The sequence below is a fragment of the Excalfactoria chinensis genome, chromosome 4, assembly GCF_039878825.1.
Source record: "Excalfactoria chinensis isolate bCotChi1 chromosome 4, bCotChi1.hap2, whole genome shotgun sequence".
Taxonomy (NCBI): domain Eukaryota; kingdom Metazoa; phylum Chordata; class Aves; order Galliformes; family Phasianidae; genus Excalfactoria; species Excalfactoria chinensis.
The window spans coordinates 59,290,463-59,306,671 of NC_092828.1; the positions used below are offsets into that span (position 1 = coordinate 59,290,463).

General features: G+C 44.9%; 1 protein-coding gene across 3 annotated transcripts in view; it reads left to right on the top strand.

Moving 5' to 3' along the window:
- Positions 1–2,863: 2,863 nt before the first annotated feature.
- Positions 2,864–16,209, top strand: part of ELF2 (E74 like ETS transcription factor 2) — a 29,444-nt gene continuing 16,098 nt past the window's right edge. The window contains exons 1-3 of one of the 3 annotated variants that reach the window (XM_072334772.1): positions 2,864–3,001; positions 8,313–8,508; positions 9,485–9,650. In XM_072334772.1, coding sequence (XP_072190873.1) covers positions 8,437–8,508; positions 9,485–9,650 — 238 coding nt within the window. In that variant the 5' untranslated portion in view covers positions 2,864–3,001; positions 8,313–8,436. The remainder of the gene's footprint in view (positions 3,002–8,312; positions 8,509–9,484; positions 9,651–16,209) is intronic. The other 2 variants (XM_072334774.1, XM_072334775.1) reach the window with 2 other exon arrangements.

Sequence of the window (16,209 nt, forward strand, 5' to 3'; positions counted from 1 at the left end):
GCGTCTGTGAAAGCAGGCAGTGAAGCGTTTCACCTCCCTCTAGCGCTGGTTCGTGGAAGGGTGACCACCTGCTGCTGCTAGCAGTAATTTACTTAGCTGAGGTGCTGGATGCAGGTGAAGTCCATCCGAGTTTCAGTTGTACCCTTTCCCATGCTGCTATCAATATAGAATTCGTGTTATTTTTACTTGCTTCTTAAAACGTAAGGCGACTATCTAAATAGACACTTAAAACTGCAGGTTGGTACTCCAGATTTGGAAAATCTGAGAGTGAAATGCCTTAACCGGGATTTCTTGTGCACGAGCATCAAGCTTTGATGATGCGATAAAGTACTATTTTTATTTGGTTGTCTGGTAAACAAACAAACAAAAACCCCCAAACACTGAACCAAGCATTGGGGCTCTGCTTCTTCTCCCATCTTCCCATTCCTTTCCCTTCAATTTTGTACCAACTAGCCCACCCCAGCTCCTGTTTTAGCACAGAAGGGGAAGTACAAAAAGCTCCTACCAGCTGAGCAACAACCTCGGAGCTCAGTGGTGTGCTTTGTTGTGTTTGCTTGCAGATGGTACCACCTTGCAGGTACGGCTACTGCAGGCACCGTTTCCTTTTTGCTGATGATAGGAGATAAGGCAGTGTCACTTACAGAGCACAGGCACATGTGGGGTGAGGGGGCAGATGTACAGACAGCAGGTATTCTGTACCAAGGGATATAGGAGCAAATATTGTTTGGTGTGCTACCTGTGGATTAACTAGCCTATTTCTAGAGTGCTGTCCCGTCGTCACATGGACAATTCTGCTCTTAGGAATGGTTTCTCTTGGTTGCATGCTGCTGTTTCCCTGTTTACTGCTGCAGCAAACAGAAGGTGTGCAAAATGAGGGAAGTAAACTTTATTTCACATCCATGACTGCTGAGTGGTGTGGTAGGTAACAGGACTTTCCTTCATTCTGGTCTCTACTCCTCCTGGGATGCTGCAGGAGATGTTGGCCCCACCAGCTTTACTGGGATAGGAAGAAGGGCTTCTGATATATGTTGGTTTCGTGTACAGTGCCTTTTAGTTATCCATAATCTTGCTTGTTTGGTGATAGTTATCCTTACTTCAGACCTGTACTTTAAGATGTCTCAAAAGATGCATGGGAGCTCTGACTGTGCCCCAGCAGAAGTGTTATATAGTGCTGTGTGTTGTGCAGGGAGCTCTGCCATCTGCACTGCATCTCCCCTGTTTGGTATTGACTTCAGCGTGCAAACCTACTGAATTAAGGGGGAAGATATAAAGAAGTGGAAGGGAAGAGAAAATAATGCGTATCAGGATAGTTATTTCTCTGTTTCTTCCCCTCTCTGTGGTTAACTTACAGAGGTCTGCAGAGACTTCATAGATCATCTTCTTGCAAACTGATTTGCTCCCGCCTGCCTTCTTGTGTCTGGCTACTTTAGGTCTTCAGTATTGACTGGGAAATGCTATTCTCCACTGAGGGCTCCGTGGGAGTAATTAACCGTTGGATAACATGCACTCACGTAATCAAACAGAAGAGGGCACTCAGTCAAAGGCAGTAGGGATACTAAAACCCAGAGCAAAGAAAGCATTCCCCAAAAGCCGGAGCTGAGCAGGAAGAAATAAATAATGTCTGCTTTTGCTCACCGGGCTTTATTTTTAATAGCTTAACTGTACAGCTCCTTTTCATCCTGCTGTTGTAGTGAGCAACTTAGTTCCAGTGCAAACTGAGTGGTGCTGAGGCTGTTAGGGAGAGATAGAAGCCAAACCCGGAGTTCAAGACTTGACAGTTCTTGCCAATGGGTGCACATTCTGGTATTCTTTGCAAGCCTTCTTTAATGTGGTATTTATGCTTGAGAATACAGACGTGAAACAGACTTATGGTCCTCAAATTAGGCCCCACATCCCTGCAAAAACCACCTAACACTTGTACAAAGTAGCAAAGAGCTGGAGGAAACATTTGATGCTTTGCCTCGTGCAGGGATACTAAGTGGCACTTGTTGGGGTCAACACGGCCACTATCTCTACCAGCATTGCCAGGGATCGGCATTAAAGATTCACTCCTGCTATTAATGAAAGGTGGGTGACGTACAGCAGCAGGAGATCCAGCAACCAAACAGCTCTGATGGTTTGGTTGTTGGTTTTGGAAGAAAGCAAAGCGTGTGCTTTGTTCAATCTTAGGCAGGCTCAGTGTGTGAAAAGACTTCAGTTTCACTACGGTACACGCTCTGTTACAAGGCTGTGCAACGCCGGGCTCCTCGGCCGCGAGCTGTAGCTTCCGTGAAGCTTTTCCTTTTGTTATGGTATCCAGAAGGGTACTTAGAGCCTGCTGTCTATAAGTACCGGTTGTCGCGCTGTTCCGAACCTCCCAGACCAAGGCGGGGAGGCGGCTGGCTGTGTCGCGCTCTCCTTTGTGTGCGGGCTCTGACAGCGGTCCGTCCGTACGGCCAGGACACCGATAAACGCTGCGCTCTGGAGCTGGCCGACTTCGTGCGGCGTGTGCTCTAACGCCGACAGCTGTGACCGCTGGAAACAAGCAAACACAAAACCTCACGGAAGGCGCAAAACCCTTTAAACTGACTCGGCAGGGTCTGAAACCGCCGCTCCGTGCCCGAGTCCGCACACGGACAGCCGTTTCCCCCCAGGACAAGCCCCCGCGGAGCCCCGCACGCCGGGGCAGCGAGGCGTTGCGGAGCCGCCCTTTCCCGAGGCGGGCGGCGGCTGCGGGCAGGGCAGCCCCCCGGGACGGCCCGCACCCCGACCGGGACAACGGCCACCGGCGGGCGCCTGCGCGGGGGCCGAGCGGCCGCGCATGCCCGCAGCGCCCCGCCGGGCGGCGCGAGCATGTGCAGAGGCGGCGCGGGGGGGCCGGGCAGGTTGAGCCGCGGCAGCCGCCCCGCCCGCCCTCGTCGCCACTGCCGCGGGGCGGCCTCCGCTGTGCGCGGGCGGCGCCCGGCCCCGCCTGCCGCCGTCCCAGGCGAGCGAAGGAGGCGGCCTCGACGCCGCGGGCACGGTAAGAGCGCGGCGCCGGTTCGTGTGGCGGGCGGTGACAGGCGGCCGCTCGAGGGAAGGGGGTCGGCGGCGGCGGCGAGAGCCCGGGCGGCGCGGCGCGCCCCTTCTCCGCGGCGCTTTCGGTTTCGAGTGCCCGCTCGGCGGGCGGCTCCCGGCGGCTGTCAGCGTCAGCGCGGCCTGCGGGGCGGCGGGGCAGCCCTTGTTTACGCGGGGCGCGGGGAAGATGGCAGCCCGGCGCCGGCCGCTCTCTCGCTCGCTGTCATGCGTGCTGGCGGAGCGGCACTCGGACGGCCGCCCCCCCCTTCCCCGGCCCGGCGCGGGCTGCCCGCCGCCGTGCTCGTGCCTTGAGTGCGGGGCGCCCGGAGCCGTGTGCGTTGCCTCAGCCCTCGGCGGCTCCGGCACGGAGCGGAGCAACCAGCCCACGCGCTGCGCTAAGGGAGACCTCGGCGCTGCCAGGAGCTGTGGGGCGTCTGAGCGGCTTTAGTGTTTGTGGCCTAAAAGGTGGGGGAACGGGGACTGCGTTTTGTGCCCTAACTTTGGGTTGAAGCGGTGTGAACGCCGGCGTGTTGGAGAAAGCTTTATAGCGACGTGTTAGTGTGTGTTGAAAGCTCCATATGGGGCTTTGGTAAAGCTGCCTGTTTTATCGGGTGCCGGGGAACAGAAAGGTCTGGATCTGTGGTTGTTTGCGTGAACGGCTGCTTCCCGGATCCTGAGGAAGTGAAATACAAGGCTGCAGGTCCACGTGCCATGGGTCTGAGCCAGGGTTCTCCACACTCCGCCTATCTCCGCTGCTATCAGTTATTTCGAAAAGGTTCTGGGCTCTGTTCTGAGGTTCCAGCAATGCCTCAGAAAGCCCCTCAGCGTGAGGCTGTGCATCCTTGTGCTCCGCAGTCGCTTAGGCTGGTGAGGGACTCTGTGTCCATAACTTCTTGGCTTGAACGTTCTTACCTCTTCAGCCTCTAGAACATCCTTTGAAAATGGATCCTGTTTTGTGCATGCCCACTTAGTCTGCTGTTGTGCTGGTTTGTTTTCAAACCCTCGTCGTTACCCTCGTCGTTAACTTTTTTCTTTGCGTTGGTCCCTGCTCTTTTATTATGTAAAGTGATGAATAATTTTTCCCGTACTCTTGCCTGCTGGGCAGTGGAAACAGATGTTAAGGGCCAACAATTGGCACGACAGGGAGAGGAGGTCTGGTACCAAGCAGGGCGGTGAGGGATGAGGAGGTTTCAGGACCAGTAGGAAGGGAGTCTGCTCGTATGGTAAAACATAGGAGGCTCCAGAAGAGGTGTACTGAAGTCACAAAGCTTTCTGCAGAGTGCCAGTGGTTTTTATGACACGATGGACTTGCATGTCCCGGGACGCATCAGCTCTAGCTATTGAGCTTCCAGAATAAACTTTGGATGGTCAGATTTCTTGTTAAATAGATATGGAAGTTGAGTTCCTTACTGGGTTGGTATGCTGTTAATTGGATCCAGCTTAATAATTCCTGTGCTTCCAGCAGTAGAGTGACCGCCCTGTGAGATGGGAGCTCTGGTGCTTGGACACGTGTTGTGGCAGGACAGCATCCTCTCACCACTCCCCTGTTTGTGTTCTTTTTCTGTACCCTTTGTTGTAGTTGATAAGGTGCTATAACTATCCCAGACTGCCTGTTTTGTTCTCCTGAAATGCAAAGATTGACCCACATCAGCTTTTTGAGCTGACCTTGTGATTCTTTAGCTACGGAGAAGTTGTTTTTTTCCTGCTTTTGCAGAAGCTTCTCTGATTCTAGACGTGTTCCAAGGAAACACAATGAGCTCACAATTTCTTCTGTCAGGGAAAATGTCTTGGAAAGAACTTTCAGTGTGTTTTGTTTTTTAAACAGCGCTCTTGAAGTTTGTAGGTCTCAGGGTGAAAGCGACATTTACTGGTGTGCTCGAGGTGCTGCCTGAGAAAGACCGCTGTTGTACCCCTCGGGAGCCTTGTTGCAGTTAGTGGGATTCAGCAGCGATCTCAGCTGTGTGCATAACTGATTCTGCATTCAAGCCGACTTCTTTAGCTATTCTGACCGAAGCAAAGGAAGGCCTGCTTGAAAACATTGGTATGTGATAGTGCTGCTGGCCGCGGTCCTGCTCCTGCGGCTGTATCTATGTAGGTATCCGCATAAATCTATCCTTGGGGTTTTGGATGCCAACTGAATAAAAGGGAGACATTGTTCCAAGGGCTCTTACACATTTTCTGAGTGCTGCAGGAGCAGCTGCCTCCCATCAGTACTACCCAGCGTTCCGGGTGTTTTTCTTGTTTTCTGTGTGGGTACAAGTGCGTGCAGCTTTTTTCAAGCACCGACTTCTCTTTTTCTTTTGTTTGCTTACAATTGAAACAAAACTGAACCGACTTGCAGATTTATGCTCAGAGTTTCATTTAGAACCTGGTGTAGGAGAGGTGATGTGCTATGCCATCTTTGTCATGCCAGCTCAGCAACTTTAATTTTCTACTTCTTTTGAGCTCTGTGCTTGCTTCACTGGGAGCAGTTGTGAACTGAGGGATTGACTTAAGGTTCTGTTTTTGGATGGCTGTTACATGCTCAGCACAGCTGTGGCATGCAGTGTTTTTAACCTTGTCTGGTAGTTGCTGAAAGCATCATAGGAGTGTCTGGATTTGTTGTGGGGAGGTGCTTGGGTATGTAGCACAGGCCATTTTGCAGTTCTAGTTTCTGAGGGTGGGAGCAGCTAGGTTTCTTTCTGTTTTCCCACAGGTTATGTGTAAAAAGGCTTAGATATGATGCAGCAATGCCCTTTTCCTTATTGTAAGGGATTTGATGGGGAGCAGGCCCAGAGTCGTATGAGATTCAAGGTGGAGGAAGAAGGGTGTCCCCAGGGGTGTGCTGCTCAACGGCAGGGTGGAGAGCAAATGCTTGGCTGCTTTCTTCAGCAAGAGATGTGTCTGCAGGAATCTATTGTGTGCACACCATGCTCCTACCAGGATGTGTGTTGTTCTGTCTGAGCACAGCTAAACCAGGCTGCAGTGCAACTGGGTTGGTGGGCTGATCTCTTTTTCCACCCTGCCAGGTTGTTGAGTAAGTTACTGAATAGGAAGAGTCTCTGTGTAAAGTTGGAGTCCTGATTTCCAGAGACTCCATTGATTCCTTTCCTGGCCTGTTTTGTGTTATCTGACTAAATACACCACCTTATAGTGAATGTAGGTGTGTAGTGTCCTAATGATTCTCCCATGTATTTTTTTCTTGGAGGATTTTATTCTTTAGAAATGTTGGCTGTAACTGGAAAGTGAGGATGATCAAAGAGCATATGTGTTCTTACATGGCCCCTAACTTTGCTTCTTTAGGTAAATGTTTATTCGCTTAGATACAAATCAGTGCAGAAGTCATCTAAGCTTCTTCTACCCTAGGAGGCAAAGAAATACATTTCCTCTCCTCTCCTCTCCTCTCCTCTCCTCTCCTCTCCTCTCCTCTCCTCTCCTCTCCTCTCCTCTCCTCTCCTCTCCTCTCCTCTCCTCTCCTCTCCTCTCCTCTCCTCTCCTCTCCTCTCCTCTCCTCTCCTCTCCTCTCCTCTCCTCTCCTCTCCTCTCCTCTCCTCTCCTCTCCTCTCCTCTCCTCTCCTCTCCTCTCCTCTCCTCTCCTCTCCTCTCCTCTCCTCTCCTCTCCTCTCCTCTCCTCTCCTCTCCTCTCCTCTCCTCTCCTCTCCTCTCCTCTCCTCTCCTCTCCTCTCCTCTCCTCTCCTCTCCTCTCCTCTCCTCTCCTCTCCTCTCCTCTCCTCTCCTCTCCTCTCCTCTCCTCTCCAACATAATCTGATCTAGGGTACCACATGAAGTGTTTTCTCTTGCTGCAGTGTGGCAGCTGTTTAGCCACCTGTGTGAGATTATCATGGATTCAATGTGACCGTACAGGACTCCTGGTCTAGTATACGAGTATTTACTTGCATTGCTCTACAGCATGAGGACCAGTTTAGCTTTGTTATTTACTTAGGATATGCAAAGGTGCTGCCTGAAGCTCCCTCTGCTTTTGTGTCAATGCGTTATTCCTGCAATTGCAGGAATGATGTTGGGGTTTGGAATTAGTTGGAGCCTGCACATCCATACTGAAATACATTTTCCATTCATTGGATGTCTCTTTTGGGTTATGATTGTGCTTGGCAGTATTTCTAATGTGGATGTACACGGTAAAGTAGAAAAGTCTGTTTCCTGGATGTTTTTTCTTTTCCTTTTGTTGGGTTGTTTTTGTCTGTGTTGGTCTTTGGAGTTGTATTATAATCATAGAATCATAGAATTGCTTGGGTTGGAAGGGACTCCAAGGATTATCAAGTTCCAACCCCCTGCCACAGGCAGGGCCTTCATCCTCTAAACTTGGTACTACACTAGGCTGCCCAGGGCCCCACCCAACCTGCACTAATGCATTGATCTCAGCAGAGTTAGTTGCAAGGGTAGTTGATATCAGATTGGCTTCTTATGTCTGACGTGGAATATGTGCTTCCTCCTGTACAGCTAAGAAGCTAAACTTCTTAGGTTGCATCTTGCAGTAGTAAACTGCTCCTCACAGCCAAGGATTTATCTGCCTCTTGGAAAAAACAGGAGATAAACAGTAACACTTACAGTAAATATATTGCAGTTGTTTAGAAACAAAGCTTTGCTCTTCGGTCTAGTCAGAAGAGACTGAAGAAGGTAGATGTTGTGTATCTCTGTAAGCTCAACGAGTCTGTGATTTATCCAACTAAGAGTGCTATGAAGTGAAACTACCTTCTTCAGACTCTTGACAATTTCCCCTAGAAAAAGGCAAAAGTGGTGCTGCTACAGTGCTCTTTTATTTTAAAGATAACCATAGTTGAAAGCAGGTGTGTGTTGATGGGGTGTATGTTACATATGCAATGCTGTAAAAAGGCAGTACGGTTGAAAGTGTTCTAATGAATCTATAGCTTTATGAAATGGCCGTGGAATCAATAGAAAAAAGAAAGTGTCATTTAAGAAAACAAAAACCATGTCCTAACTTAATAGAGAAAACAGTAGCTCTGCAAAGTGCTGGCTCAAATTGCATGTATGTATCTGTACCTCCGTAACTTTGTTGATGTTTCACATCCGGGAGAAATTCATCGCTGTTATTTATTATCTTTCTGCTCAAAGTCAGTCTGACAGGCTGACAAGTAAGCTCTGTCTTTCCTGTATGGCAGTATTCGGTGTTAGCTGCACCAAGGCCAGCACAATCTTTCTCTCACATTCTCTGGTGCCCTTTCTTGATGTAGAGATGCAGCATGCAGTAGCTTTCTTAAATGGTGAAAGTCTTTTGAATATCGACTGTGCAAATAACTTGAAATTATTTTGTGTTTCAGCCACCCTCGCCTAGCTGTTTAACAGAAGTGGATTGTGAATGTAAGCCTTTGATATCCTCAGCCTATCAGCATTATAGTCTTTGGGATAGATAGCAGCTCCCAAAGCCTCTTCAGGGGATGCACCATGACATCAGCAGTGATTGACACTGGAGGCCCTGGCCTGGAGTTCGACAGCAATGGAATGAAAAATCACGAGGTTAGACAAATAAGCAGAATCTATTTACTAACACACTTTCTATCTTTCTATCCTAATTTGAAGGAAAAAGCTGATGTAAACTTGTATATGAAGTGGACTAGACAGTGTTTATAGAGCAGACCGCTCTTCAAGGATCTCTTACTAGATAGTTTTATTATTGCAGAGAAGTGGAAGTAGGAAGCTTCGAAGTCTGCAGTGCAATTATAGACTGAGCTTCCAGAATGAAATTAGATATTAAGCATCTCTTTAATTTAAAGCTCTCAGGTGTGAGTTAAAGTAGGGTCAGGTGAGCAAAACAATAGAAGGACCTTTTTCAAACATTGTATTTGCTTGTATTTTGCATTGGTAAAAGAAAAAAAACCAAACCACACAACAAAAGCATTCTGCTGTCCTGTAGGTTGCAGTAAATACTGTAGCTGGCAGGGTTCCACTCCTGCAACACTTGAGCAGATTAAATATACTGTCACAGATATTTTGATCCTTAAACAAAGAAAGGTAGGCGTGTGGGTTTCGGATTAGCTAGTTCTTTTCTGGTAGTTTGCATACTTAATCCAAAACACTAATGTTTGTATGATGTAGGTCATACAAAGGTATGTTGCAGTATATGCACAAAGTCTTGATTACATTTCATATGGAACAGAGAGGGAAGAAACACTTCATAAAGCTGAGTAACTTAAAAGCTCGGTCTTTTCCAATATCTTAAGATTTAAAGCATCAGATAACTTCTAAGTGCTTAGAGTCAGTAAAAAAGACCTTTGAGATTCAGGAGCATCCCTTGGGTGAGCAATAAGCTCTACTTTGTTTTTTTAAATCTCTTCCTTTAGAAGAAAATTTCTTTGAAATGTCTTCAGAATGGTTAAGATTATTCAAAAAATACGTAAAAGCATAAGAGGAAAACACTGATTTAGAGTTCAACAGTGCAGTATTTAGAGGGTTTTTTTGTTTTTTGTTTTTGTTTTTGTTTTCCTTTCTATAGGAAAATGAGCCAGTCTCTGAATTCCCAGCTGTGATTGTGGAGCCAGTTCCTAGTGCCAGACTAGAACAGGGTTATGCTGCTCAGGTCCTGGTTTATGATGACGAGACTTATCTGATGCAAGATGTAGCAGAGGAACAAGAAATTGAGACTGAAACTGTGGAAACAGGTAGAATTTATTTTTTCATTTCTTTCTTTTCTTCCTTTTTTTTTTTTTTTGCTTTTTTTTTCTTTTTCTTTTTCTTTTTTTTCTTTTTTTTTTTTTTTTTGTTTTAGTAGAATTTCTTACTTTTAGAAGTCCCTGAAGAATGCTTTACATTTACTCACAGAGTAGAGATCCTGACCTGGGATCAGATCTGTTAGCACTGAAATTAATTGTACTTAATGTCAGCAGCAGCAGGACTGGGATTTGACAGGTAAAGATGTCCCCTCAGGTTTAGGATGCTGTATTCTAGCACTGCGTGCCCTCGTAAGTAGGGTAATCTTCATTTATGCATTTGTTACCTATTTATGCAGGTGGTTAACTAGACAACTTAACCCGGAGTTCTTAAAAATCAGTTGAGCCAAGATCCTGGTTAGAATTTAGTTCTATAGTGTGTCTGAACCAAATAACTGCAGGGTAGTTTGCATCATGGACTGCATCGTTCTATTAAGTCTATCATCAAACTCTTTCCCCCTCCCTATGAGCTCTACGTTCTGTCCCTTGCTTCTTACCTTTTTGGTCTGAGAGCAGTTTTATTGCTGGTTTAGTGGCAGGAGTGCATGGCTGAGGGGAATGGAATTGGACTGTCCTGTTACGGGCAAAAAGCCCAAAATTAGCTCAAGTTATATGGTAAAATAAGTTATGAATGAAGAAAGGAGTAGAGCTTGGGCACTAAAGCACCTGACCTGTTTGCAGAAAGATACACATATCTCTAAACCCTTCTGCAAAGCACATGATCATGAGCTCTGAACTTTCTGAGGAGGACCACTGGCTGTTTGAACTGTCTGAAGGAATGAAGGTTGTGCTCCTATGAGAGCCTAGTGACATCTGCTTGTCAGGCTGCTGCTGTGCTGCAGTGTCTGCCACCCGCCCCATCTGCTTTCCTGTGCTACTCGTACTTGTCAAACTTTGAAAAACATTTCCCAGTGCTAATTTTGCAAGAACAAGTAACAGAGAAACAAAAAAAAAGCTACAATATTTTATATTTTTGCTAGGATTAGCATGTCGGTGTGGCTCAGTGCTGGGACAGGGAACTGCAACCAAAGGGAGGAAAGACTCTCTTGAGCAATCTGTACTAAACCCTTTGAGTGGAACGTGGCTAGCTTATATACATACCTTTGGGCTGCTTAACTTAGAGATAGAATCTGGATTCATGGTGTCACATAGGTAAAACACAGCTGGCTGGCGCGTCTCACAGTTGCTTAGCTTAGTAGTGCAGTAAATGTGTGCATTTCCATCAGATAAAGTAGGTTTAAATTCCAGTTTCTCCCTAAACAGTGGATGCAATTGCTCATATGTTTTTGGAATTGGAATGTTAATCTCTGGTGGCACTGCATCCAAAATCACATGCATCAACTTTGTAGGAAAGTTGTATGAACTAATTGTTCAGATCTTGGAATACTTCCAGTTCAATAAAATGTGGCTTGAATTAAATATACTAATTATAAGTTACATTAATGTAAAGGAAAGGTATGAAATGTGGCTTTTTTAGAAGTTATTTTTCACTACAGTGACAATGCTTTTAAGATGAAGGTAAGTGGGAGGTGAGGGTGCTCTTCCCAAGAAGCAGACTTTTATAAAGTAAACCTGTAGTTGAAAGCTTTTAAGCACTCATATTTTGATACCTTTTGCATTAAGAAATGTTGCTTTTTGAACATGAAGCATCCTGTTTATTGTGAGTAAGATTTTGATAGCTTAATGACTAACAGTGCAGCAATCTTAGAATAAGGAGTTATTGCAAGTGAGCTCTCTGTGCCTTTAAGTATTATTTTCTGGTCTCAGTAAATTGGTGGAAATGCCAATTAAAAACTCATAGTTCTTCTTTAAGATTCTTTCTTTTTAGCTGCTGTTCAGAAGTATATTCAGTATATTCAGAAGGGCAGGAAGTATAAAGGCCCTGGGAAGCATTCACTTGGGTAAGGTTCTATTACAAGCAGTGGGCTGCAGGAATGTAAATTGGAGTGTGTTCTATTTCCATTTTCATCGTTAAAGGCCTTTGGTAGGAAGCACCTTGGTGTTGCAGATGTGCTAAAAGATGCTACTGTCGGCGTTAATGAGAAAGCAGACTAAAACAGAGAAACAAGTCAAGATCGCATATGAATGCTAAGAGCGTTTCAAGATGCCCATTTGGTGAAGTATGTGCTTTTGATACACTGGTTTGTCCTAATTTAAGTACATACAACAATTTGATTTCTACGTATTTTGGGGGGAAAAAAAATATCATTGCTGTTAAATTAGTGTTGATTGCTTCTGCTTTATGTCAGAATTATTTCCTGAAAAAATAAAAATCACATGATTTGATAATCATATGAATGCCGAGCCAAAAATTAATAGAATTAATAACTTTTCTGGTTGCTGTCTGTAGAGACAGTGTGGTCTAAGATACAAAAAATCCATCATAAAGAATTATTGGCAGCATTGAAATGGCATGTACACACATACTAATGTGTGTAATATGTGTCCAGCTGTCAGAAGCTCTTCTGCTCTGTGCAGTTGAGTCCTGTGTAATTTAGTAAAAGGCAACATTTCTAGTCTTCAGATGCATGGATCAGTGCCCTTTGTGATCAGCATGATAGGGTGGCTGACATGGTTCTTTGTCCATTGAACAGTCCACGTATAAAATCCATATCCTTCCAATTTTGAGAGAAGGATGTTGTGGGGGGCTGTGTCAAAGGCCCTTTTCTAAGGTATGGTTATCTATAGGCTCTGAGCTGACCTGGTAGCAGCCTTTCAGTATCTAAAGGGGAGCTACAGGAAAGAAGGATAGACTATCACGATCTGTGGTGATAGGGCAAGGGGAAATGGCTTCATACGTAAAGAGGGTAGATTTATGTTGGATATGATGGAAAAAGTCATTTACAGTGAGGGTGGTGAGGCACTGGAACTGGTTGCCCAGAGATGTAGTGGAAGTCCTGTCCTTGGAGACGTTCTAAGTCAGGCTGGACTGAGCTCTGAGCTACCTGAGCTAGCTGTAGGTGTTCCTGTTTATTGCAGGGGAGTTGGACTAGATGATGCTAATTGGACCTTTACAGGGCTCCTTCCAACTTAACCGGTTCCGTGATTCTATGAGTGCTGATGATCTTTTATTTAATTTGAGGGGAATATGCATATATAAATATATTTCCTTTTGGACACTTTCCAGTCTCCCACTAACCTATCTTGATTCATTAATCAAGGATCATTAATCATAATTAATCAATTAACTATAAAAATTAATCCATGAACTATAGAAGTAGAGACTAACAAGGTTTCCATATGAAACAAGAAACACCAGCTGGTTCAAGTTATGTTTTTCTGTCCCATTCCAGGAAATAAAAAGCTGCCTGTGTGTTAGGAATGGGGTGAAAAAGAGTTAGCTAGGGAAAGTGAAATGCAAGGGTTTTAATCTTTCAAATGCCCATATGACATTCTCAGTGGAAGCCAAAAGCCTTCCTGATGTTTTAAAGGGAAGTGTAAGCCTTACATTGCAATACTATTTAAATTCCTTTTCCTGTGCATGATGTCACTCTTAGGAGTAATCCCTTCAGGCTATTGGGAAAAGACTTGTTTATTGGAGCAGTCAATGTGTTTGTATCATAAGCCTTCTACACAATTGGTTTATAATATTTAGATTTTGTTTGCTTCCACTTCCTGAGTACTTATCCATCCTTACAGTGCTTAGCCCTTCACAGCAAAACCCGTGTAGTTTATGTAACAGCATAAGCTGCCATCCCTAAAGGAGCAGCCTCTCTGAAATGAAGGTTTTATAGTGTCTGCCATGACACAGAACCCCTATTGTGGATGTGGACGTTAGTTAATGAGATAATCTAATGTTTGGGTTTACTCTATATGCAGATCTGAAAGTAGCACTAATGTGATCTGCTGTTCTTGTGTGTGGATGATGCCATGTCTTTTAGCCACATTTCCTTAAACATGATGTTCCATCAGAAGTCCTCCTGTGGTGCAAGCTGAAATTCTGTTTTAATTCTGTAAATGGTATTGACGCAGAGGGGTGGAAAGTGTGCATGAAAGTAGGGGCATCTGAGAACGAGCCCCTCCAGGATTACAATCTGATGGAAGAGCACTGTGCTACAAAGACAGCAATGATGGTATGTGTTAAGTTTTTTTCTGCTTGGAATTTCCTTAAGTTATCAGGTAGAATGATAACCTTCCTTAAGGAGGGAGGAGATGGATATGCAGTGAATTAAGGCTTAGCTCCTTTCCTGATTTAAAGAAATGCATGAAGAAATGTTGATTGTTAAGGCAAATCTTCTTTTAGAGAGGAAATTTCAGGTTATTACTCAGTGATCAGTGTGAGAACCAGTCGTATGTCAGTGTAAAGCCCCTAGTTGTTACCTGTTCAGGTACCTGCATCTCTGTGTCTTCTCTTGTCATCGTTAAAGTTGTTTTCTGCTGACTCATTTTATGTGAGCGTGAACCTCTGATCTCTGGTTTGTGTCAGTCACTAAATGTGATGTACTTAGGCTTGGTTAAAACCTTACATTTGATTTCACAGTGTGTACGTTGGGGGTAAAGATAGCAAAGTATCCTTCATTCTGTCCAGACATGATTTGATTAAGCTGTTTCTTCCAAAAGACAAGTGAACATCTGGTGGATGCTGCAGTAATGTTGACATATCGTGGTGGTTGGTCTTTGTCTCCTGACTCGGACAGCTTGATTGGAATTATTCTAAGTGGACAGCAGTTTGCGGTGGCTGTGCTGATTAGAAACCAGAGTCTGAATGTTCTATGAACCACATTAAACTCTCATCTTAAGTTGGTGTTGTCTTCATCAAAAAGCTGAGATGATGCCCATTAGCCAGATAAAAGAAATTCAAACAACCACGAAGCTTTGAATTAAGTGTGAAATACTTGCTCTGCCTCACGGATTAAATGTCTCTAAGGCATCCATGGGCTTAGAATGTGGGTTAATTTCTCTTTTTGCATCACGTTGCTACTACACTGGTGTGAGTTCTCACCCTGCCATGAAATCCATTGCATTTTTGCTAGCTGAAATATCAGCAAGGGTGAAACAAAATGATGCCTCTCCAGTTGCATGTGCTACTTTGTGTAGCTCTTGGAGCATTCCTGCCACAGACACATCTATCTGTTTTCAGTGACGCTTCTAATTCAGATGCAAAATTCAGCTGCAACTTAAAATTTGGGTCATTTTTGCTGATGTTTCCTTTTCTGAGATACTCATGGAAAGAGCTGGTGCAGGTGCTCTGTGGTTGCTGTTTTTCTGTAGCAGTAACGGCCCGGTTGTGGTATTCAGTTCTTTCTAGATTTCAGGTTTCTCCCTTGCTGCTTTCAGTACTTAAAGGAAAAGCATTGCAATGCTAAGCTTTTTTTTGTTATAAAGCCTAATTTAATGTATGCTTTTCAGTCATTATTATTATTTTCTATGGTAAATGTGAGGCTGATTGAATGGCTTGCTAGAATGGGACATTCAGACTTGCATGCTCTTTTAAGCTTCTAAGTCTAGTTCCAGTTGGGAGTGAGGAATTGTAGACTGTTGATCAAAGAGCCAGCCAATGCATTTTACTGATGGAAGCTGAGCAACTTTGTAGTTTGTGTCTTGAAATCAGAATGCAGTATGACATGCGCTCATGCCAAGATGATTTTGGTGTAAGATAGTGGTATTTATTGTTCGAAAATATGGTGACAGACTCATAAGGAATAATGTCATTATAATTATGCAAGGACTTGCATATAACAATATCCTTTGAGACATACCTGTCTGTCTTATTCTGTATTCACAAGAACTCATGTTGGTATTGAGACGTCTGTTATTTCGAGTGACTCCTTTCTATTTGCCTGTAGTTTCCTATCTGTTATGTGGAATCACTAACTTCCACATGAATAGTGAGCATGAGGTGCCTAGATCTACCCAACCTGATGTGGTGTAGTCAGAGAGATGACCTTAGCACAGCCCAGCCACCCTTCTTAGCATCTCCCAGCTTCTTGGAGGGGCAGGTTGCATTTAGCTTGCCTTTATTTCTGCAGTCCTCTCTAATGGAATCCACAATGGTTGCTAATGATTATGGTAATAGGCTGATGAAGGAGACTGCTGCACCCTCTTTTCGTGTTTCTGAAATCTATTTCTTTACAACAGAGGGTTGCAATGCAATAGGAAGTGCTGGCAATTTCATGGTTGCTGTCCTTCTCTGTCAGAGACTCTAAAGTGCATGGGGTTGGAGGTGTGCTTCTGCTACTAATGCTCTCCAACTCACCTGTGAATGTATCATTAGCCTTATTTTCAGTGTGGGCTTTCCTGAATGATGGAACACTGTTGGGTTTCTCTTCTTATTTCTGGCAGTCATTGCTTGTAGCACACGATAAGGTGTGGGTCTACCTGGAGGAGGCCTGGCTGCCTTGCCGGCTGAGCTTGTGTGAACTCATTGCAGTAAAACATGGTGTATCCTAACAGCTTTACAGGAACCTGCATTTGATTTATTCATCTATCTATCAGCAATGGAGGAACGTAAGTTCAGCTGCCATTTCACATGGTCCTGTTGCACAGTGTAGCTATTCCTTTACTCTTTGGG